This window comes from Buteo buteo, chromosome 2 (assembly GCF_964188355.1).
Source record: "Buteo buteo chromosome 2, bButBut1.hap1.1, whole genome shotgun sequence".
In the NCBI taxonomy this organism is placed as follows: domain Eukaryota; kingdom Metazoa; phylum Chordata; class Aves; order Accipitriformes; family Accipitridae; genus Buteo; species Buteo buteo.
The window spans coordinates 18,780,173-18,805,864 of NC_134172.1; the positions used below are offsets into that span (position 1 = coordinate 18,780,173).

Consider the following 25,692-nt stretch of genomic DNA (forward strand, 5'->3'; position numbering starts at 1 on the left):
AGTAAAACACTTGAACATTTTTCTACTGCACATATTGTAGTACTGATCTTTGTGATGCAGGATTTTAGTTGAGATTTGCCTGTGCTCTGGAATGTGTGGGGTTTTGGCTTCAGTTTCCCTCATATGGAGGCTGGGTTTGCCCTGTCGTTTTATCAGGCTGTGCTTGTACTAAGTCCCTTCCTGTTCCTTGTCCTCACATAAATGCTTTCTTTTTAAATTTCCCACAGTTGTTTTTACTGATGATGATAATGATATGAATGGCAAAGTTGGTGGTTCCCGTAACAAGAATACTAATGGTGGCTGATCTGGGACTGATTATGTTGAAGAAAGACAGTAGATGACGTATACTGGTGACTCTCTGAAGTCTTATCTGTGGTGCTATGGGAGGATGTCTCTTGTGCTAGTATGTTGGGCAAAGGTTGAGCTTAAACTTCTGAACTAACTCTCCTGATGGCTTACTTCACTTTTCAGTGTGGGAATTGAGGTGCTGATCAGTGAGGAACAGTCTGTAACTTGTAGGCAGGTAAATACCAGGCCTAGTATAGTTCTGTGGATATTGAGAAATATTCAGTGCATCATCCCCTTAATGTAAGTGCTAGCATAATGCATTGCAGAGAGAATTTCTTCAATGAGATTGCTGTATGGCATGAGCACAGTAAGTAAGTCTGTTCCAGGAGACAGTTGACAGATCTGATTCATGCTCTGTCCTTACCTGGGTGGCATACATAGTGTAAGCAACCCTTATTTGTAAATTTTGTAACCTTAGTTTCTCCTGCCACTCTGGAATGATCTATATTCCTTAAGGCTATATCTGTGATGAGAGAAACCCTGAATGGTCCCTGCTGAGCACCTGCTAGTAATAACCACAGTCTGTATAGATCTCCTTGGATGGCTTCCAGGTAGGTAGTTGGCTCCTGAAAATTCTTCAGAATATAGAAACTTGTGGCACTTGCTGCTGTGACTTGGCCATTTGACTTGCTTCTCTCATTTATAACTGTTATTCTGTTGTAATAACTATCAGTAACAGCCAAACAGTCTACCATGGTGCAGCAGGTTTACAAAGCAGTCTAACAAGCTTCATGAACTATGGATAAGGGGAAGCCTGTATCCATGGGTTACCCACTTATTTCAATACATAGCTTCTCAGTAATTTACAGTGATCTCTGGATTTACAGTTCTTGATAGTCAATGTAAATTAGACTTTTGGCTCAGTAGGTAAATGTTATCTAGTGTGTATGGCATATTTAAACCTATGAAACACATTACTGCAGCTTGGATGTGGAATACTTGGTCTAAGCTGAACGTACATTGTAAATAGTTTAGAAATGCCCAAGCCTTTTGCCATTAGCAGTCAGAAGTAACAAATAAACCCCTAACTCAAAGCTGGTCTTATTATCAGATCAGTGAAGCAGCAACTTCAAACTCATAGATGCATCCAGAAGTTCCACATAACGTTACAAGCTCTTCCTTTAGGGAATTTTGAGTGCCCCTGTTTTCTGAGTGGGGAAGCCACTTTTCAGAAGTACGTTCCTTCCACCTTGGAGCATCCCCAGCTAGTTCTCGGGGAGGTTGTGTGCTGTTATCTAAGAGTCTCCAAGCTACTGCCTGGATGTACATCTTCACCATTCTATAAAAGTATTTCCAATTGACTTGAAAAATGAGGTGCTGTAGATTGTAGCTAACTTAAGCTGAAAGTTTGGACTAGGTGTTTGGTGTGTTCTTTGGGTTTTTTTGTGGGGGGGCTGTGTGTTTGTGTTTGGGGGGGTGGGGTTTTTGGGGGGATTGTTTTGATTTGTGTTGTTTGTGGTGGGTTTTTTGTGTGTGTTTGTGTGTGCTTTGTTGTTGTTTTTTTGGTTTTTAGTAAAATTTCATTCCTGAGTTTGTTAGTACCAGCTCTCTGAGCTAAAATGGCAAGACCTTAGTGAAGGAAGCAGAACTTGGAAACCTCAACTGTAGTATCTGTCTTATCAGGAAGTATGCATTCTGTAAATGTCAAAGATAAATAAATGACAACATGAACAAAAGAGAATACAAATGGGCGTATTGATGACTTTGGCATAGTTGCATTCTGTGAATGCTGATATGTGATAGAGATCGCTAAATCCATGTGGCAACTGATTGTAGTAATCCTAAATTTCTCTTTAATCTATTAATGAAAGGTGAAAGTCTTTTTTTTAAAAAGACAACTAAGATGTAAAACTAAATAATTATTGTGTGTTTACTTGTGAAGCAAACACAGATGTACTGCACTGTTGAATTCAGTGAATGTGCATGAGTAATAACAGCAAAGGCTTATAAAACTGAGTGTAAAGCTGTTCTGTAGCTTGATTCCTGAGAGTGATCAAGCCGTTGGAAGAGAATGCCAAGCATATGAATAGGTATCGGGCACTGAATAATTAACAGCTCTGTTTAGCTTAGTGATTATTGGGCTGCTTTAGGGCAGTGCTCTGTTAGTAGCTTATCCTGGATGGGGTTTTTTGTGCTTTAGTTTGCACATATTCCAACAGCTGCAGATAAAAAATGTGGAGCAACACATGCCACATACTGAGGAGGCAAATTAATTTTTCTGCTAGGGCAGCCAGTCTTGGTGTGATCTGATGAGCTGCTTTCTTACCTTTGTCAAATGGAACAAGTTCTTCTGGTGGGGCATTTATCTTACAGGGAGTTTTAAGCACAGTGAATGGAACTGAAGTGGAAAGAGGGAAGACAGAGGTCAGAGAACAGGTAATGAAGGTATGGACCGGTGTGCTTGCAACAGAAAGTTTGGCTTCCAAAGATGCTTTGCAGTGTGAGCTGATGTGATTTTTTTGGAGGAAGCTTGTACAAGTAGTTGTGTGCTGCGTGAACTAGATGATGGTGGGAATTAGCTGAGAGAGAGAAAGCTGGGAGGGCAGATGATTTGAATGCTGCACAGACACTGTTGTGGGGATGTGCCTGTGTGCGTGGCAGTTTGGAGAGGGGAAGAAAAAATTGACTGTGTGACTTCTAAAGATCAGCTGCTGTGTGATGGACAGGCTCCTCATCATTTGACCTTGATGTGTCACTGAACTGAAGAAAGAGTAAATAAGCTCCTACTCTCTTTTTACTGTGCTTGGGAGCAGAATCAGTTTTGACTTGACTATAGTAATTAAGTAAACTTTTAAAGGAAGCTTTATGATACAAGTTTGCATTTGACAAACTTGTGTTATGATAAGCAGTGTGGAATGGCATGCAAATTTAACTGTCTCTTTATGTATCCACTTGGATTATAGAAGAGGTTTTCTTTTTTGAGTACTAAACCTAGTTATGTGAAACCAATTTCAAGCTGCAATTTTGCCATAGTAACATGACTGTTAAGGGCGAACTAGGGATACAGGTGGGCTCTTACTTTAAGAGGGAAACTTCAAAAGCTGTGATGTTCTGGATTTAAAGAATATTCACTTTGCTAGGAAAAGACACTCAAACTGCCATTTATGTCAAGGGCTTACTGGAGAAACAGCAGTATCTTTGAAGCTTTTAATATGGGATCATAAAGTAATTCTGAACTGTTAGCAAAACAAGTCAGTTAATAGCCTTCGTACTGTGTTGTCTTTAAATTTCAATAGTTAACTGGTGCTCATGTATTATACTAAAGTATCTGAAGGCATGTAAACATGTGCATTATCTTCTATACCACTTTTAGTTTTTGTTTAAAGAGGGAGATGAAAGTAACAGTTGAAGAACATAGGAAATCCTGACTCCCTCCTGTTGCTGCCACATAGCTCTTGGCTTATCCCTCTTCCCTACCCCTTTCGCTGACTGTGAAGCTTTTAGCTTGTATCTTGAGGATACCAGCAATTCTACTGTATGTCAAGTTAGTTGAATCTAAACTGTTAAACTGCAAACTGAAATTGCCTGAATTATCTGCAAAGCTTGAAAATGTTTCTAACCTAATTCTGCTAGGACATGAAATACATTGCACATCACAACTATGTTCATCTAATCCTGCTGCCAAACTGGTCATTTGAGCAAATAACTAAAACGTTAGGTGCTTAGGCAAATGAGGCCAAGGCATTTGATCAACAAATCATTAGAGAAGAAATTTTTTATACACCGAAGTTTTCTCATTTGACAACACTCGGTAATTGAGTGCTGTGGCTTTGTAACCTGTTAGTGTTCAGCCTGACATTATTTAGTTGAAACTTTGTTATAAGAAAACTGCTTGAGTAAAGGCTACAGATCTACACTTGAGTTTATATAAAGTTAGAATTGTGTTGACTGCTGCATTATTGGCTGTGTTTAGTTCAGTAAGCCTTTTATTTCAGATATCACTGAAGCTGCTACCTGCATTTTCGCCATTGTCCAGAGTAGAAGTTCAAGTGTAAATCATGAGTTGTTTTCTTTAGGCTCCGGCTCAGTAGGACAGTGTTTTTAAATTCACTGCTAGTGATGGTTTAAAGTTTAAAATGCCTCTTTGGAAAGCCACGGTGCTTTGGGAAACGTGCTTCTTGAACCTTTAGTAGTTGTTTTACTGATCTTTTACCACCAGAGTTTGTTTTCTGAAGAAGCAAAATGCCTCTTACTAAGTTTTCTGACAGCTAGAAATGTCAATACTCTTTTTAGGTGAAAGGTAGCTTTGTTTACATTTGGAAACACTAAAAAATGGAGTTTTGTGTAGTGTGGCCTTAGTACATGCAATAGCTGTTTTACCTTTTGGCGACAGATGGCATTAAACTGTTCTTGCTGCTTCGCATTGTAAGAGGCATCTGTACATGAAGCCATTAGAAGGATGGCATTAGCCAGGTGTTCTAATAAGTGTCAAAATGCTGCTAGGAAAGTTAATCATGAATATGAACAAATTTCCTGGATTGGGGGGAATTCACCCTTGTTTAAAAAATCTTTAATTAAAAGGTAGCCTAGCATATCTTGTGTTGCAGTACTTAGGTCATGCTGCAACTTTATAACGTATATGAACAGTTTGCCTTCTGGTTTACTTCTTAAAGCAAGAGAGACGAGAAGGATTCCTTATTAGCTGTTGCATCTTTTCATACTTTAACTCGGGCAGATTTATCACTCGTGGATGTTAAATAAAAAAATTGAGGTGAAGAAATAAGTCAGGATTTAAGAATGAATGAGTGCATGGAAACTGGAAAACACAGGGCTCAGTTGAATGCAAATGGATTTTCTTTGTTTCCTGACTTTGTGCTTAATAGTGTAACTGTTGCATACAATGTGTGTTGAGTGTTACTCAGAGAAATCAACGATAATAATAGACAGAAGTCTAGTTGGAAGGGACTACTAATATGAACCTTTCCTTTTGGTTGCTGAGATCAACTGTGACTATTCCACAAATAAATAAAATGAGGAAGAAACTATGCTAGCACTGAGTCATTGTTTACTGCAAATCCTTCCTTATGCAGTGTACCTTTCCTACAAAGGGAAGAAAAGAGAATTCTGGATAGCTGCAGTTTGCAAGTTGGGTAACAGATGAAGTACATGGCCTCCACTGCCAGCTCCCAAGCTGTGGTACAGGGAGCACTTCAGAGCGGGGTGCATGTGTGTTTTCCATGTGGAGGTGGTGTTGGTACCTCCCATCCTGCCAGTGAGAAGGGACTTACTTGGGCTGTGCAATTCAAGTCATGTAAGTAGTTGCTGGTCTTGGACAGTAACCTGCCCTCTGACTAGGGAGTAATGCCTCAGGACAGATTGAGGACTTTACCTTAGCAAGGTGTGATTTCGGTGGGAAAGTGATCCTTTCCTTATATTTTTGCCCTTCAGGGGGAAGCTGTGCTCCTTTCTGACACCTCAAAATATGTGTGTTGTCTCAGTCAATGGTGAACTTTCTCAGCTGTCAAGGGAAGTTTATTAAGCTTTTGCATGAGGAGGGGTAATTTCAGAAATACTCCTGCATGCAGGAGCCTTCTGTGCATGCCATCCTGATGCTCTGCTCACCCTTCTCCTGGACTGTGGGAGTAGTAGCCAGCGTAGCTGGAGTGTTGGCTTTGTAGATGGCATGTGCAGTAGGGGACACCCAGCTGTGGGAAAATATTTTTCTGTCTTTAATTGGCCTGGGCTGCGTGACCTCATAAGAGATGGCAAAAGCTGCATTTCAGTGTTCCTGGGGAATTGGAGGCTTTTTGGGAAATGAAGGATTGGACAGGCTTTAGAAACTCAACTCCAACAAATCACGATAGTGTTGGGTTTTCTACTGAATGAATTGTTTCTTGGCATATAATTTTATTATGAATATTTTTAAATTTAATAAAATTAAATGTTTTTCAAATTCTTTATCTGCTCCTTATTACTGAGAATGTTTTAAATGTAGATGCAGATTGGGTACTTTGACTGCACAGTCAATCTTCTTGATTACAGATTCTTCTAAATATAGGTTGTATTTTTTGTTCCTGTCCTTTTCCCCCAGCCACCACCCTTTTCCTGGCCTTAAGCAAACTGTCTTGTTCTTTTGCTTTACAGGCTCCAGATAAAAGGAAAGCATTAGAAGAGACCAAAGCCTACACAACTCAATCTCTAGCCAGCGTTGCTTATCAGATCAATGCACTGGCCAACAATGTATTACAACTGCTGGACATCCAAGCATCCCAGCTACGGCGGATGGAGTCCTCCATCAATCATATCTCCCAGGTAATTTTTTTTTTTTAATAGAGGACTGACAATGTTGGAGGAGGCATTATCTTGTTTCTTGTATTTTTGAGCTGGACAGTTTATGTTGACTTGTTTGAATTCTAACATGATAGAAAATGGTAAGGCTTTTTTCTTTTAATATTTATGAAAGCCACTTTGTGATGGAGGTCATGACTGAGATTAAACAGTTCCTTTATCAAGAAGTGCTGGGATTATATTTGGTTTAAAGTAGGAGTTAATTATTAAGATTCCAATATCTAAAGCTGCAGTTGAGGGGAGGGGTAGAGAGAAGGATTCTAAAGGAAATCCAGATAGAAGTACCATATGAGCAGTAGTATTTTATTTAATGTTGCAACATATGCAGTAATCTCATTTATTTTCATACCCTTGCAGGATGTAATTTCGTGAGCTGTGTGGATAGGGGTAGGGGTTCACATGCTGCCACTAGCTGCTCAAGCCAAACTCCTTCCAAGCCAAGACAGTTGGATGAGCGAGCTGACCCGACTTGTGCTGTGACTGCAGTATTGCTAGAGTTGATGCAGGGAGGACATGGAAGTAGATGATGGGAAAGAACAGGCCTGTCCCTGTCAGTGGCAACCTGTGTTCCCTTGGCTGGAGCTTCACCCTAGCTGGCTGCTGCTGAGGGGGGAGGGTTGCTACTGCTGCCTGCCTTGTATCTGATCTGGCACCAGTCTGATTGTGTGGTAACTCAGCCAAAAAAATAAGTCTGCTGTGTTTAACCTGGAGGTGGCTTACTGCATAATCAGGTGTGTGCCGTGCTAGTGCCAAGAAAGGGTGGGATAGGATCCACTCAGTTATTTCACCCTTACATTGCTGTTCTGAAATGGGCTTGAGTGAGTTCTTGAGGGCCCAGTGTCCACTCTGTCATATGCTCTTGTTGAAATTCAGTTGGATCTTTGCTGGGCTTTGTCCTATGCCTATCTGAGACATTTCATAAACAAATCTCAGGATTCAACCCAAAATGTTCTTCAGCTGGTGAATTTAAAACCTTTGTTGGTCAACCAGGACCCTGTTAGTGGTACACCTTAGACCAAATACTTGAAAGAAAGTGCTTCTAATGGCCTCTGCTGTCTCTCCCTGTAGGCCCTGCTAACCTCTCTTTACTGTTCATTTAGACTAATAGTGGTTTCTTAAAAATTTTTCTGTTAAATGGCAGCATAGTGGTTCACTGAAAACATGTCAGAAGGGAGAAGATTGCAGTGCATGGGGAAGGGCCCTCCTAGTAACAAATCTTTCGAAAAGGATTGTCCAGTTAGTATGTGCTAAGAACTACACAGTGTTAAAAGCTGTATCAAGTATTTAAAAAGCACCTGCCACCGCAACAGGGAAGTAGGAGGAAGTACAATTGCTGTAGATAAGTTTTTTGTTCTGTCCAGTATTCAGAGATTTCTTGATGCTAGGGTTATGACTACCTCTGAAGAAATGAGTGGGTAAAGGACTGAACCTACAGGCTTTCCTAAGCATTGGATGCCCTTTTATACCGAGCACATCTTTTCTTATGTGTTTCAGAGCTGCAGTGTGTGTGAAGTGATTATTATTAAATTCTCATTGGCCCACTGATATGACTAACTATGGAAAAAGCCAGAATGTTTGATACTAGCACAAAAGGTGTTAACCCTCTGTACTGTTTGCTGCTCGAATTGAAGGCACTATACTGAAAGCTATTGAGTCACCTGATACATGAACTGTTTGCTAAAGACTGTGAACAATCAGTACTTTGTAGAGCTTTTGAGGAGTGTTTAGCAAGGTCACTTGCTTGTTGCTTCTGTCCTGGTTGGTCTTTCCTGAAACTAATCCTTGCTTATAAATGAACCTCTGCAGACTAATTTTGTAGAATTAAACTGGATACAGACAATACCAGCTCAGCTATTTGCTTCGAAATGTTTCTGTTCAAATGCTTCAACTGCATATCTTAAATCTGCTGTGCAGTTGCTTTGATACACTGTTTCTAAATTCTCTGAGGTCTCCAGAGTGCCTTTCCCTGTGTTTGTATCAGTCATGAATATTTTCATGCCACTAAAGCATGGGGATGAACATATTCTCAAAATGGAATTGTTCTCCATGAAAGAGGTATGGCCTAGAAACAGAGATCTGAGGCATTGCCAGTCAATTACTCAATTCTGGGCTTTGCAACATAGAGCAGATATCTGTGAAATGAGGTACAATTTGATAGTTTTTCTGGTTAAAGTACCTTTCTTCTTTCTATGGAAGAAAATCCTGTGGCTGTTACGACCTGCAGGCAGTTTCTGTTCCCCTACGGTGTTTCAGTTCTCTATGCATGTTTTCCAGAATGACTCTAGGCTAAATGACTGGAGAGCTAATCTTGGTTAGTAGCCACTCAATATTTTTCCAAGCTATGTATCTTCTTCACTGGAAAAAGCACTCATGAAAGTTAGATGATGGAGTGTTGTGTTATAGTCTTGTTACTGGAGTTTAATTTTACAGATGGAAAGTTTGCTTGCTTTTATAGGAAAAAAAAAAATTCAGCTTTGGTTTCTTATTGAGAGCAAACAGAGAGGCTTCACATGAGTAATCACACTGTGGTGAGGGAGCGTGGCTCTGAGCACACAGAGGCAGTGAACAGCTCCAGAAATGGCTTTCACGTAGCAGCCAGAGCAATAGCCTGCCCAGCTGCATCTATGTTTTCTGCTGTCATAGTTGTCTTTCAGCTAACTGTAATGTGTGGGGCTGGAGTGACCTGCCACAAAATTATTTACTACATCCAATATACAGAGCGGTGCACATACAGCTTGGCTCTTTGGCTTAAACCCCTGATATTGACTTTGAGCTTTGTCAAGCTGACTTGACCTTTCCAAGCTTCTCTGATATGGCAGAGCAGAGACTTGATCACTGTTCTGGAGAAGTGTGCAAACCCTTCCAGTATAAAGAGATCCTACTCATCCTGTTAGGCAAGATTTGGGGGGAAAACATAACAAGTCTATATGTTGGACCACCGTGAGTGTCAAGGCTTCACTAAAGGCATTAAGGTTAGCAAAGGTGACACCTATCTACAAGGAAGGCTGGAAGAAGAGTGTGGGGAGCTACAGGCCTGTCAGTCTGACTTTGGTGCCAGGGAAGGTTATGGAGCAGATCATCTTGAGTGCCATCATGTGGCGCATACAGGACAACCAGGTGATTAGGCCCAGTCAGCATGGGTTTATGAAAGGCAGGTCCTGCTTGACTAACCTGATCTCCTTCTATGACAAGGTGACGTGCTCAGTGGATGAGGAAAAGGCTGTGGATGTTGTCTGCCTGGACTTTAGTAAAGCCTTTGACACTGTTTCCCACAGCATTCTCCTGGAGAAACTGGCTGTGCATGGCTTGGACGGGTATAGTGTTCACTGGGTAAAAAGATGGCTGGACAGCCAGGCCCAAAGAGTTGTGGCAAATAGAGTTAAGTCCTGTTGGTGGCTGGTCACAAGTGGTGTTCCCCAGGGCTCAGTATTGGGGCTAGTTCCGTTTAATATCTTTATCAATGATCTGGACGAGGGGATTGAGTGCACCCTCAGTAAGTTTGCAGATGGCACCAAGTTGGGCAGGAGTGTTGATCTGCTCGAGGGTAGGAAGGCTCTACAGAGGGATCTGGACAGGCTGGATTGACGGGCTGAGGCCAACTGTATGAGGTTCAATAAGACTAAGTGTCGGGTCCTGCACTTTGGTCACAACAACCCCATGCAATGCTACAGACTTGGGGAAGAGTGGCTGGAAAGCTGCCTGGAGGAAAAGAACATGGGGGTGCTGGTTGACAGCCGGCTGAATATGAGCCAGCAGTGTGCCCAGGTGTCCAATAAGGCCAATGGCATCCTGGCCTGTATCAGCAATAGTGTGGCCAGCAGGAGCCGGGAAGTGATTGTTCGCCTGTACTTGGCACTGGTGAGGCCACACCTTGAATATTGTGTTCAGTTTTGGGCCCCTCACTGCAGAGAAAGACACTGAGGTGCTGGACTGTGTCCAGAGAAGGGCAACCAAGTTGGTAAAGGGTCTGGAGACCAAGTCTTATGAGGAACGGCTGAGGGACCTGGGGTTGTTTAGTCTGGAGAAAAGGAGGCTGAGGGGAGACCTGATCGCTCTCTACAACTACCTGAAAGGAGGTTGTAGCAAGGTGGGGGTTGGTCTCTTCTCCCAAGTAACAAGCGATAGGACAAGAGGAAATGGCCTCAAGTTGATTGAGGGGAGGTTTAGACGGGGTATTAGGAAAAATTTCTTCACTGAAAGGATTGTCAAGCATTGGAACAGGCTGCCCAGGGAAGTGGTTGTGTGACCATTTCTGGAGGTACTTAAAAGATGTGTAGACATGGTGCTTGGGGACATGGTTTAGTGGTGGACTTGGCAGTGTTAGGTTAATAGTTGGACTCAATGATCTTAGGTCTTTTCCAGCCTAAACGATTCTATGTTTATAAATATCTCTAGACTCCCTACTACAAGCTTCCTGTTGCAGTCACAGTTACATTGCGTATTTCTGTCTGTTCTTATTTGGTGCTTTTGTTTTTATTTGTCTTGAGAATGGCCATACTTAAAAGGGAAGTTTCAGGTAGGAGTTGAGCTAGTTTTGATCCAAGATGTGAAAGCAGAGCCAGCCTGAGTGCCACGCTGTTACAGCGTGCCATCTCAGCTTTCCCTATGGGGCACTGGTGTAAAAAGGCAGTGGAGGAATGTCCTGGTTTCAGCCGGGATGGAGTTAACTGTCTTCCTAGTAGCTGGTACAGTGCTATGTTTTGAGTTCAGTATGTGAAGAATGTTGATAACACTGATGTTTTCAGTTGTTGCTCAGTAGTGTTTAGACTATAGTCAAGGATTTTCAGCTTCTCATGCCCAGCCAGGGCACCTGACCCAAACTGGCCAACGGTGTATTCCATACCATGTGACGTCCCATCTAGTTTAGGAACTGGGAAGGGGGGGGAGGCAGTTTTGTTTTTTTTTTTTGGCCGCTCGGGGACTGGCTGGGTGTCGGTCGGCGGGTGGTGAGCAATTGCCCTGTGCATCATTTGTACATTTCAATCCTTTTATTACTTACTGTTGTCATTTTATTAGTGTTATCATTATCATTATTAGTTTCTTCTTTTCTGTTCTATTAAACCGTTCTTATCTCAACCCAGGAGTTTTACTTCTTTTCCTGATTTTCTCCCCCATCCCACTGGATGGGGGGGAAGTGAGTGAGCGGCTGCGTGGTGCTTAGTTGCTGGCTGGGCTAAACCACGACAGTCCTTTCACTCACTTCCCCCCCATCCAGTGGGAACTTGAGCCCCATGTGGTTCCTATCAGCAGTCACTGCTGACTTGTCCATCCACAAATGTTAGGCAGTAGCAGAGCAGCAGTTTTGCTATAGTATAGAGTGTCTTTAGTTGGAGCGACCAAAAAGAAATTTTCCTTGAAGAAGTTTGAACACCAATAGCCAGGTGTTTTGCTTTCTTTGTAGCATATGAAGTGTAAGGTGTCTGGAATAGGCAATATTTTCTTTGGTAGTGATTTTAGGGAAGATGGGTGAATGCGTGGACTGGGCAGTGAAAGAGGAAGGGAGAAGCTGAGGGTCAGCCTGCAATGGGAGACACCAGGAAGGACCTTGGACATTGAGGTGGGGAAGGAATGAAGACCTTAACATTCAGCATAAGATATTTCTTAAGGTGTGCTGCAGCTAAATAAACCCAGGATTTTTTTCATGTACCCTGATGATGAATTAAGCAAGACACTGTATGTTTGTGCTCTGAATGCAGTTTATGCTTCTTTATGTTTATTTTCTATGTGTATTAAATGAAATTCTGGTTTGCTGTTTAAACTTATGTTGTTCATTTGTGCCATTCTTGCATGGGTCCCTGAGCCAATGAGTTAATTCTTTAAAAAATAAAATTAAAAAATCCTCTCGTATCCCTCCATTCTGAAAAATCAGTGTCTTTTAGCAGAGGAGTTAAAAATTCACCTTTTCACAGCTTGAATATTTGACAAGGGAAAACTGTTCCTTTAGAAATTTGAGGCTCTGTTCTTTGCTCTTTTGACTTACTGTTTCTTGGTTGTTCTCTTCTCTTCCCCTCCTCCTCTTGGAAAGGAGAACTGACTTAAACATGTACTTTAAGATAAATTTTTTGCTGCTTCACTTCCACAAACTTCAAGAGAATGAAGATGGGACAGCCAGATTCATCAGAGGAGAGAGAGGTTGACAGCGAGACCCTTGTTTACTGTGTCAAAACTGAAAAATGTAACAGATCAGTGCTCACGTTTATATCGAGGCAGCTGCAGTACTGGGTGTAGCAACTCTTCCTTTTTTTTTTTTTTCCTGGACATAAACAGTTTTTAAATAGCTCAGTATTTAAATCCATGCCTCTTGAAGCATGAAGCAAGCAATAGACTCCTTTTTAAGAAATGATGATTTGCACCAGGAAACACTGCACCCCTTAAACGTTCAGTGTTAAGACTTTCTTTGGCCTCTGAAGCTCTCCTCTGAAGCAAAATAGGGGCTATTACAAAACAACATGTTCTGAAAGCATAAATCTCAGGAAAAAAAAAAAGTGCATCTTTTGTCACCATTAAAAGTTAGAAGCTTTTAGAACTAAAAAAAAAATAAATAAATCCCCTGAATTAGTTTAGAAGAATCTTGCCTGTCACCATCCATGTCTAATTCATTGCATGTGTAATTCAAATACTGCATGCAAGCAGAAAGCTGAATGCCCTCTGTTTCTATGGTGTGGTTGTCTAGCTAAAGTCAGGGGCAATAATGAAATACAGAGATGTTATCTTTTCTTGTAGGACTTCTGAAACTTACAGCTGTAGCCTGTGTTGAATCACACATACACACCATACACACTATCCCCATCCCCAAATACTAAGGCCTTTTCCATTAGGTGAGCAACCAGTCAGGACTGATGTGGATTAGTTTTCTGAGAAGCTCTGCTGAAGATGTTCTCGGGCTTGAAGTGGTGAGCTTCTAAGTAGTAGCATGTTGAGAACACAATAACTGGTGTTTGCCAGGAAAGAAAAGCACAAGAGCTGTGAGGTGCTCAGCAGGTCTCTGATGTTTGAAGAGGCATAAGGCAGTGCATGTACAGTGAGGACTCTTATGTTTGAGTTTGTGGGAAAGAGCTTTCTTTCAGAGTGTGTCTGTCTGTCCTTTGGATTAATGTGATACTGCATTCATGGATTGTGGTATATGATAACAACACAGTTCAAATTCATGTTTGAAAGCCAAGAAAGTAGAAAGAAGGTAGAAAATGTGACAAATCATCTGCTGATGAATGTGGGTGGTTATGCCTAGAAACAAGCAATTATGTAAAGTACTTTAGTACACTTGTGGATGGGAGAAAAAGACCTCTCCAGATCCTCTTAGTGATGACTGTGCTTCCAAAGGACAGCTGTCCAGGTACTTTTACCCTGAAGTTGGCTCTTTAAAAAGAAGAGGATGCTTAAAACTCTGGTCTTGTTCTCTGACATGAAGAACATATGGACTGGACAAAAGGACTGTTAAATGGAAAGAAAATTATCCAGAACTAGCAAATGGTTGATGGCTGCTAACAAGTAGGGTCGATACTGGAGCCCACGCTGTTCAGAATATTCTTTGGAGACTATCCGGGATGTAAAGCATGTCCTCAGCAAATCTGGGGATAACTCCAAATTAGGAAAGGTGATTCATATGCTGAATGGCGGAGCTTCAGTGCAGAGGAACCTTGAGAAACTTGAGGACTGAGCCAGCAAAAACCTTGGGGAAATGAGGCAAGGTGCAAGGCCTTGCACCGGAGGTGGAATAACCCTGTGCATTTGTATGTGCTGGGAGGTGACTGTGTGAGTAGCAGTCCTGCTGAAAAGGAGCTGGTGTTCTGGTGGATGCTGTGCTTAGGGTGAGCCAACAACACAAGGCCATCTGAATAAGTGAAACAGTGTGGCAGGGCTGCCTTGGGAAGAGTGTCGCTGGCAGATGAGGGGCAATGATTATCATCTGCTCTGCAATGATGAGGCTTCACCTCGAGTGCTATGTCTGGGGTTTTTTGTGTCTCCCATGCCTTGTTCAAGAGTGATTTAGGGAGACTGGAGGTAGTCAGCAGAGAGGGATGCTGAGATGGTCAGGGACGTGGAGCATGCCGCCTACAAAGAGAGGTTGAAGGAGTTGTGCTTGTTTAGTCTGACAGAGGAAGCAAAGCAGTGATGTAATGGTAGCCTACAGATACTGAAGTCTGGCTCTGTCATCTTTGCAGTTAGTCTTTCTCTTGGTAGTGGCAGTGTAATGTTGAACAGTTAGCCACAAGTTGAAGCTTGGCGTGTTAGTACATGGAGTTGGGAAAATCCTTTTTATTTTAGAGTGTGATGCAGCACTGGAACAGGTTACCCTCTGGTGTGACTCTTCAGCGTTACACTTCAGTGGCTGAATAGATCCTAAAAGCTGACTTTGTATCCTTGTAAGGCACATCATAAGCTATAGGAATTAAATGGTAGAGAGGAGAGACCATTGCAAAGTCAGGGGAGTAACTGCTGCTCCATGTCTACAAATTCTTGTAAGCTCTACTTCCATACAGACTTTTCCTTTCTGCATGTCCAAAAGTGTGTGACAAGACTAAGTGTTTCTGCAGGAACTAGAGCTTCATCTAATGTTGTGTACATTAGAAAGATAATGTCTTCTTTCTGGTTCTCTTGGACTGCCCTTGCTTGTCAGCAGACACAAATATTCTAAATATGGCAAAGAAACTTGCACCTTTTGTTTAGATTAACCTTGGCTTGGGTGATGTTCCCTCTCCTAATAAAGTGCTGACAGTTATCTCTGTGGCCTTTGCTTCACATCCTGTTCTTCCTGTATTCTCTGTGATAGAGGCTAAGGCTCCAAGAGTTGTACTGTGCTTGCTCTGGTTATCTGTCTGCTTATGAAAATTATTGTTAACTTTGTGCATATCAGCTTCTACATGATACGTATGAATTGCTCAGAATGTAGTATAATGTGTAAGGGTTGCCTTGTCAGCTGTTCTGTTGAGAAATTCCTGTCATGACCACAAATGAATACACATAGGATCTGTCTGTAATTCCTGTACAGTTCAGCTGATGCAGTAAAAAAACCCAACACGTGACCAACAAAAGAAAATCAAAACAAAAACACCCCATGATACTTAGTTATGTACACCTATGAGAGAGCAACCACAACTGTCAGCCTTTCTGTGATAGGGAAGGGCAGTTTCTTTGATGGAGAAGAAGAAACTGACACAGAAACTTTGTTTCCTGTTGTTCTTTATTCCCCCTTTTTTTGTGTGAATGCAGGGTTTGAATGTGTTTTTGGGGAATGGGGGAAGTTGCTAACTTTAATAGTCATTGACTGTAATGAATTCCTTCATATGCTGATTCCCATTTCACAGTCTGGTAGAAGGGCAGTCTGAATGCATTGTTTTCAATGTGTTTTAGACCATTAAAACCTCCTTTCTGCTGAATCGCTATTTGGCCGTAAGCTCTAGATACATCATTAAATACTAAATTAAGAGGCTTGATGCAGCCTCTTGTTTTCTGAAATCAAAGTCCAAAATCCCAGGACTGTGAACATTACTCTGAAAGGCCTTTTTGATAACTTTGTGCAACAAAGGAGTCAAGGGTGTTTGTGCAATCTTTCTTTTTTAATGAAAACCTCTCATATCTGGAAGATATACCACATAAATGAAACACATCACTAACCTGCTGTAAAGTCACATATTGGACTTTTCAAGGAGTTTTTTTTCCTTCAGATGTGTCTGATTAGATTGTTGCCTGAAATTAATTTTCCTTCTATTTCAAGTCTCAGTAAACCAGCAGTCTTCACATGTGAACAGCTCCTCTTACACTGAATTAGTGTTTTCTTATCTCTGTCAATGTTTTAGTGGCATAAGGGCAAAGCAAAAAGGAAATGCAGTGTATGAGGTGATGGTTAGAAGAACATTGTGTCTAATACAGCAGCAGGTAACCACCTACTAAAGCATTAAGTTGGTCACCATATCTGCACCATCCAATGCAGCTATTTGGGATGTTGGTTTTCATGGTAGCTGGTTCGTGTTATGCTTGAGCTTGACTATATTTGAGGAAAAGCAAGTACAAGAAGCTTATTGTGGAGCAGATGAGTCTTGGTTGTACTGCATCAGTGAAGCTACCTCTCTTCATAATCTGCCACTCAAGCACATGAACATGTGCTGTTGGGTGCTTGTGGCTGGACTTCTTGTGCCATTCAGAAGGGAATTGCTTAGTGCTTTTTGCTGGCTGGTTTTATTGGGGGGCACATAAGTGTTTAGTTAATGTTCATCTGCAGATGGAAAACCACGTAATGATTCATTTGAGTGTTTTATAAGCCAGCAGTAACATTCTGCCACTCCTTATACTGCTCCTGGTTTGACTTTATTCTCTTTACTAGCAGCCTTTTGGGACCCAATTGTATGTTATGCATGTCTTGTAAAAGCCCCCTTACAGGTTATACACGCAGTGAACAAACTCTTTTATTAGTTCATGGGACGTATATAAATGACTTATTAGCTGTTCTTCTATAGCTGGGACAACTTCTGTTGTTTTATTGTAACTTTTAAAAAGTGTGTATGAAGTATGGAAATCTATCCAACTGTATTAATCTTATCGAACACTTGTCATGTGACTGCTGTGCCCCAGTGTGTCTCCTTTCCCCAACAACATCTGGGACAGTATGACCTCTGCATCACTGGGGCAGTTGCAGAGCACAAAGTGGAAAGTTTCCCTTTACTGTAATAGAAAAAAGTGTGTGTGAAATTATATTAATTTATATAATTTATGGCTGAACACATAATAGAAATAGGTTGCCATGAATATTATTTCTTCAGAACTACTTATTCCATTGGAGAATATTGTTGATTCTTAACTGACCCTGTTGCTAGTACCATCATGGAAAGGGTGTCATGGTAGTATTGGAAATAAAATAATAGTAGATTTGTTTGGTTAAAAGCTGTGCTGTATGTAGGGTTTTTCTTTTTTGAGAAAAATTAGAGTATGTTTTGGACTAGCACAGTTTGACAACTAGTGGAGGCTGTGATTTGCTTTTTCACTCATTCCTATTTGGAATGCTGGCTGTGCATGTAGAAGTAATCACCATAACAGTATGTCTGCCTCTTCCTCAGTTTCAAAAAATAGATTACTAAAAGCTGTCACTTTCCCTTCTAACATTCATTCCTGGTTCCAGCAAACAGTTAACATTATTAAATAATTTTGCCTAGTATTGTGCCTAATTATATCTTGTGGGCACAAAAATGTAAGTAGTATATGACCATAGAATCACAGATCTTGAATTTTGTTTGCTTCCTCTTTGAGAATCAGCTAAATAGCTGTGACTTTTTTCCTGAATGTATCCTTGTAGGAATGCTAATGTGCCATGGTTGTGTAGCTTCACCTGTTCACGCCTAAAAGCACTTGCTTTTTCCCCGCCATGTGTTGTCCTGCAATGGTTATTTATAATGGATCCATCAGTACAATTCAGTGTGGTGTCACATGGGGATTGAAGCATAGCTTGCTGTTTCTTTTAACTGGCTTCTCTGTTCCTTACTTGCAAGAGAAAACTCATGTCTTGTCAACCTGATCTTGTCACACTATCTCAAATTTCTCTATGTGGCAAAACCAGGAGCACCAAGGGTGTGATTAAAAACTATCAGTCTTCTATACAAAGTGAGAACAAGTAGGATGGGGACCTTAGAGTTAAGAGGGGTCATGATGGAAATAATAAAACATATCATTGCTTCAGGAAAGGTCATTTGGGCCATCTTTTGAAAATACAAGAACAGGGAAATATTGAATAATGACTGAAAGGCTTGATTTGATCATAGGAAATTCTGCTTTCTTGTTGAACTCAGTGTCTTACGGGATTGTTTTTTCTTCTTTTTAAGTTGTCTTTTTGAACTATGTTCAAAACTAGGCTGTATAAGGTTGCAGCATAAGCCTTCAAACCACAAATCAACCTCTGTCTGACTGGAAAGGGGATAAACGTTGTCTTTGGGAAGACGATCCTTCTTTGTCCATTTATAGGATTTTCTTACATGTGTTGTTGAGTCAAGTATTGGGCAAGATGCAGCAATGGCCAGATGTAGTACAGGACTAAAAGAGAAGAGCTGTACTGTGGATAAGGCTTGTTTCCTAAACTAGGCTGGAAAAGGTGTTACTGAAGTTTTTGAGCAGTATACCTATTTTTGCTCTCTAGTAGCTGATAGGTTGTGTATCGTAAGCTAATAACATGCCACCTCATGTGGACTAGCAAATTGTTTATTCCTCTTAATTAGAAGAAATTAAAGTACTATTTAAACCTGGATGTTTTTTAAAAAATAAACTTAGCTTGAAAGTCTGCAGTTGATCTGCATGTGTGTCTTAGCAGATGAAACATGGCATTTGAGAAGGGATGAACAGTAGAAATGTTATGTTATTCTAGTGCTCCAACATAGGGCACTTTTTGCCTGCTATGGGGATGAGTGAGATGCTGAAGTAACTGAGGAAAATCTCCATTTGGGAGGTGAAACCTGTAAGTTGTACCAGAAATGTGCTATCTTCATGTAATTATGGGTATTAAGGTAAAGAGAGAAGTCCAGTCAATAGCCTGAAACAAACTAGACTTTCCCAGCTATCTAATCTCTTACCTGTGCTACTGTGTTTGGATTTAAGTTTCCTCATACACCCTAAATCTCATGTAAAGAGACAGCACTGACAGGGTTATAAGCCTGTAAGCTGACAGGAGCTAGACCATCCTTTATTTTACTTGTTCCTCTCTGCACACTGAGGATGGTCTGCTCACCACTTATGTATCACTGTTTTAGTCTCCTCCTAAAGTGATGTATAATTAGCCATAACTGATTCTGTGCTTTATGAATGGTGTTCCATCCATCATCCTGTAGACATGTCCATTAGTGCCTTATTTTGTCAGTAGTATGACAGCTGACCACAAAAGTGCTTGTCTTTCATATATTACAGTTTTGAAGCATCCCTGATATAGTGGTAGCATTTGGTGCTACTCTGGCACCTGGATGCTAAAATGGGGGAGAGAACTTCTGGGGTTGTTCATGGTGTTTTGGTTAAAATAATGTACTTTTCCCTTTTCTTAGTACAGGCTGTGGCACATTAACAAATAAGGAAACCATCCCCCACTTCCTGAAGTTTCATTAAGCTCTCACTGAGAGAAATTCAAGTTCAATCACTTGGGATTTTGCTGCTTTAAGCATTCCTCCTGCAGTGCAGTGTGCCTCTTGGCTGGCAGAGAGAATTATCAAGCTTCAGTCCCAGTTAGCTTGCTTCTTATGTCTAGACCTCCAGCCCTGGGAGCAAAAGGAGCTTGATGGGACCACAACTCCAAGTTACTTGCATGTTATTTTCAGTTCAATATCTTTATGAAACTGTATTTTCCCTAGGCTGCATTAAATGTGTAGTCCTTCAGTTAATGCAGAAGCTCTTCAGAGATGCTCTCTACTAGAGCTGGCTGAATTACTTGGAATAAATATACCTAATGCATTTATTCTTTTGGAAATTATTTGAAAAACTTCTTAAACACTGTTTTCCATGTGAAATGTTTGTCTGAAATAAGATTGAGAATGCTGCTGACTGGTCAGTATTGGATAATGACAGGTCACCTAGTTCAATAGTGTTTAAAAACCATCATCTGGTCAGTAGAAACAGAATAAAGACAATGTGATGTGATTTTTCTTTTTCTTTTTTTTTTTTTTTTCCCAAATGCATTTTTAGAAAGCAGAGGTTCTGCAAACAATTATGTGACTTAAGCAAACATCCTGGAAAAACAGATTGTGAGCAGCCTGCAGATGTTAATCGAATAAAGATACTTTTTCCTGTGTACTCTTCCCCTCCTGCCCATTTGCCTAGATTTCTTCACTGTGGTAGTTCTTAAAACAAATGCATAGTTGTCATTTACATTAGCTATATAATTCTGGGAATAAACACTGTCTGTATTGCTGAATGGATATACACAACTTAAATCCAAGAAGTACATTGACCTCACTCAGGAAAACCAGGCTTTACCAAACCAGTGGGGAGGAGGCAGGCCACAGAAGTTGCACAGCTGTCTTTCCTGTGCAGCTAAGTTTCTTGCAGAAGTTCAATAACTCTTTAGCATGTGCTTAGCTGTCCAATATTGCACAGGTCAGCGGCCAGTTATGCACGAGTCCATCGTGGTTGTTATCATGGAGCTGTAAGGCCTTCTGTTGAAATGCTGTGGTGCAGTTCAGAGGCTTGTAACCCACCACCGTGTTTGGAGCACCTTTCCCAGGGCACCAGTGTACCTTTCTCAGTTAGCTTTAAACACTTCATTGGTCCGTATTTGTGTACTGTATGTCTAACTTCTGCCTTGAGTGAGATTAAAAGATGGCCAGTCTCTTTTTTTCCTGCCATTCTCTAGTGCCAGACAGTGTTTTGTTCTCTGCTCCCCCCCACCCCCACCAATTGTGGACTCAATTATGATGGAGACAAGATCTTGAAAACCACAGGCTTCTGGCTGCCTCTTTCTACAGGCTTCGTTCTGTATGTCATCCCCAATGGCTGATGCTCTTCTCCCCAAGCGTTTGCAATCAAGTTTAATCATTGCACTAATAACTGCACAGTGGAAATGTCTAATTTCTGAACACATGATCAGTCTGACTAATGAATTTACTGTAATGGTAGTGAGAACGCATTCAGCAGCGGGGATGTACTGATGTCCTCCTCTCTGTGCCTATGCACAGGGCTGCTCTTCAAGACTTGTACTGCCTTTCAGCCTGCCATCAGGCTGCAGCGTTTGTGTTCAGGTGCACTTGCACAGGATTGAGCCAAGAACTCGCTGCTGGGTGCATGCATGTACAAGTCTGAGAGATGGTCCTGGAGGAGGGGTTGACTGGTGGTGTGGTTTCTTCTTGGGCCAGGGTCCTTTGCCAGAGTGTCCAGCCTTAGTCTGGAAAAGTTTTGGCTAGGGAAGGCTGTGGCTCAAAATGGAATAAGTGCTGCTAGGACTGTTGAGGCCATGTGGATGTTCCCAGTAGATGTAACTGCAGTACTGCATATCAGTCATGGCCAAGAGTAGGAGGCTAAGGGAAATCCATTTACAGAAACAATGTGCAACTTCCTGTTCTAGTTGTGTGTGGAAATTAAAAAGGCAATGGAGAAGTAGAGCAGCCCTAGCAATTCCATCTCTGCCCTGTCCCTTCGTCTCCACCCTGCTAACTAGTAAGCGTCATACATGCTTGTGATTTGGTTGTCTGTCTTCTGCTTTTACTTAATATATCCCAAATTACAAGAAGTCTGTATGACTTAGTCCAAAATAGTAACACAGTCTTAGGAAACATGTGAGGGAATTTTTGTTAACTCTCCTTTTTTGCTAGAATATCTTAATAGGCTTCTATGTGCAATGCTGTGGAAACTGGGATTTCAGAAGAAGTTTGAGCTGAGTGAAGTTCATGATGCTTCTAAGCTTGTCCTCTGTTGATGTACCTTCAGAAGGGATAGCTGGTTACTGAAGGGGGTTTGTGAAAGGGGAGAGTGGGTCAGAGTTGAACTGTCTTGTTCTGTGTTTGTCTTTGAAAACAAAAGTGAGGAGCTTGTCACATCCTAGTTTTTTTGATATTAAAGTGACATGGAAGAGCTCTTTGCTGCAATAATATGCTGAAAATAGTAGTATGGGTAGTAAGTTAACTGCAGAGTAGAATAAGTATACTGAAAACTTTTAAGTGGGATCTGTAGTGGCTAAGGGTTTTTCCTGACATCTTATTTTACCGATAAGACTCACTGGCAATGGGGACGAGAGGAAAAAAAGTGGCCATTGCTGGTTATCCTCCCATTGGAGTAGCACCTCCAATGTTGGAGGTCACAACAAAGTTGGTGTTGCAACAAAGTTGTCTGCCATAGAGACTCTCTTGCTTTGTAAGAAATCTTGAAAAAATCCAGAACTTTACATTTTCCCCAGAAGAGAACTATTAATCTTCAACCTTTGAACATTCAGGAAACAAAAGAAGAGAAAAAGACATTTCATGTGTGGTAAGCTGTGTTTGTGGCACTAAGCCCAAGAGGGCTTGTGGTGTAGATAATGTGGCTTTTAGCCATCTGATGGCTGTTTAATTAATACTCAGGAGTTACTTTTGGTGTAACGCTGACCCAACTGAAAACCAGTAGATTTCCCACTGTCGTGGTTTTAGCCCAGCCGGTAACAAAGAACCCCGCGGCCGCTCGCTCACTCCTCCCGCCCCCCTCCGGTGGGATGGGGGGAAGACGGAGGAGAGAAAAGAAAAAAACCTGGAACCTCGAGGGTTGAGATAAAGGCAGTTTACTGGGACAACACAAAGGAATTACAACAACAACAACGGTACTAATGAAAGAGTATACAAAAAGAGTGATGCACAGTGCAACTGCTCACCACCCGGGACCTGACGCTCCGCCACTTCCCCCACCGAAAGAAGGATCCACCCCCCGACCCGCTCCCTATATATATACTGAGCATGATGTCACATGGTATGGAATAGCTCCTTGGCTAGTTCAGGTCAGCTGCCCCGGCTATGCCCCCCACCTCCCAGGTTCCTGTAAAAATTAACTCTATCCCAGCTGAACCAAGGACACCCACTAGCTTATTTATATTGCTGCCATCAAATGAGGTATGATCAAAGAGGTATAGAAATAACGCTATGCCTTGGATGATTTGTAATCAAAACTATGTTGGCAGGTGGCTAAAGGGTACTCAGCATCATTTCCACATATATTGTCCCTGTTTTGTGTTTTAGGGAAACAATCTGTCCCAGGACTGTCAATCTTAGACACCTCATAGGCCCTGAATTCACCTGGAGAAGGGAAGTGTTTGGGAGAGGAATTTTTGTGTCTGTGTGGCTTTTGCTCAAGTTTTTTGTTGGTTTTGGGTTAGTTGTTGGGTTTTTTTGTTTTGTTTTAAGAAAAGTGTGTGCCTGAAAATTAATTCAGAAAACTTTCAAGTAAGTACATGTGACAAATCAGAATAGGTTTTATGTGGGAGTTTTGTTATTCTTTAGCATAATTATTTTGAGAGATGCAATAAATCCACTATCCCAACTATGTAACATAGACTTTATTGCTGGAAAATATTTTATTTTTGCTATTAGAGGTGATAAACTAAAGCACTAAAGAGGTGATAAAGCTAAGGCTATGTTAGCTCACTGCTTTTGGTGGGCTTTCCCTTCTTTCCCACAATTTGAACTGCCAAGTTACAACTAAATGTGAGCGGTTTAGCTTTGAAGGTTTTTTTTTCTTTTTTTCTTTTTTTTTAAAATTTTTTTATTTTTGCTCAGGCATGAGCATTCTGGCTTGTTGTTATTCCAGCTTTAACAGTTCCTTACCTCAGACAACTTTCAGAAAGTTCAAACTTGTTCTGTTGAGTTTATTTTTTTTGTAGGCTTTTTTTAGATGGTTTCCTTTTCAGCCACCTGCAGTGCTCTTTGCAATTGCACATGTTCATCTCCTATGAAGTTGCTTTTTTTGGCGCACAAAATGCTTTTCGTTTGACATACAATTTTGTTCTACTCCCATGGTGGTTCTTTAGTGAGTCCAAACTACTGAAGAAGCTGTTTAATTTTTCCTTTCTGTCCTTGTGCTTTTCTTCAGTCAAGAACGTATTTAATTTGTATGTTTTGTTTAATTCTAGACAAGTGCACTGCTTCCAGTAAGAAAAAGAGGGACTTGTTCAGCCACTTTAAAATGCTGAAACTCTCATGTGGGAGCTTGCATAAGCATATTTTGTTCCTTTTTTTTTTTTTTTTTTTAAATGAGCCTACTCAGAATAGAATCCTAGAATGGTTTGGGTTGGAAGGGACCTTGAAGATCATCTAGTTCCAACCCCCCTGCCATGGGCAGGGACACCTTCCACTGGATCAGGTTGCTCAAAGCCTCATCCAACCTGGCCTTGAACGCTTTCAGGGACGGGGCATTCACAGCCTCTCTGGGCAACCTGTTCCAGTGCCTCACCACCCTCACAGTAAAGAATTCTTTCCTAATATCTAATCTAAATCTACCCTGTTTCAGTTTAAAACTGTTAGCCCTCGTCCTATCACTACACTCCCAGATAAAGAATCCTTCCCCATCTTTTCCTGTAGGTTCCCTGGAAGTACTGGAAGGCTGCTATAAGGTCTCCCTGGAGCCTTCTCTTCTCCAGGCTGAACAACCCCAACTCTCTCAGCCTTTCCTCACATGAGAGGATGTTCCAGCCCTCTGATCATTTTTGTGGCCCTCCTCTGGACCTGCTTGAGCAGATCCGTGTCTTTATGTTGGGGCCCCCAGAGCTGAACACAGTACTCCAGATGGGGTCTCACAAGTGTGGAGTAGAGGGGCAGAATCACCTCCCTCAGCCTGCTAGCCACACTTCTTTTGATGCAGCCAGGATGCGATTGGCTTTCTGGGCTGCGAGTGCACATTGCTGGCTCATATTCAGTTTTTCACCCACTAATACCCCCAAGTCCTTCTCCTCAGGGCTGCTGTTAATCCACTCATTGCCCAGCCTGTATTTGTGCTTGGGATTGGCCCAATTCAAGTGTAGGACCTTGCACTTGGCCTTGTTGAACTTCATGAGGTTCATACGCGCCCACCTCTCAAGCCTGTCCAGGTCCCTCTGGATGGCATCCCTTCCCTCCAGACTGCCAACCACACCATGCAGCTTGCTGTCGTCGGCAAACTTGCTGAGCGTGGACTCAATCCTGCTGTCCATGTCGCAGACAAAGATGTTAAACAGTGCCGGTCCTAATACCGACCCCTGAAGAATGCCACTCGTCACTAGTCTCCACTCGGACATCGAGTTGTTGACTGCAACTCTTTGATATGCATGCATATCTTGAGGAATACCCAGCAAAAAAGAAATCTGAAATGACTGAAATCTAATTTCAGGTACTGAAATACTCACACATACAGTTGGGATTTGACTTTGCATAATCAAAAGGATTTATCTGCTTTTTGTGCTTTTTAAGACTGAATACAAGCATCACATGTTATGACTGCACATCCAAAATGTTATTCTGTCAAAATCAATCACTAGGATTTTAAACTTGAAACACTTCTCTTTTGAAATGTCTTCTATTTTAGAGACTGTTTTTAATCAGCGGATTTTTGCATTTCTGGCTTGTGTTCAAATATAATTAATAATTCTTTGGTTCCATTTAGATT

The 25,692-nt window shown here is 41.4% G+C and overlaps 1 protein-coding gene across 12 annotated transcripts in view; it reads left to right on the plus strand.

Annotated features, from left to right (window-relative positions):
- Positions 1–25,692, plus strand: part of ABI1 (abl interactor 1) — an 86,348-nt gene that overhangs the window by 18,834 nt on the left and 41,822 nt on the right. For all 12 annotated transcript variants that reach the window (XM_075047246.1, XM_075047192.1, XM_075047175.1 and 9 more), the window contains exon 2: positions 6,433–6,600. In XM_075047246.1, the coding sequence (XP_074903347.1) occupies positions 6,433–6,600 (168 nt within the window). The remainder of the gene's footprint in view (positions 1–6,432; positions 6,601–25,692) is intronic.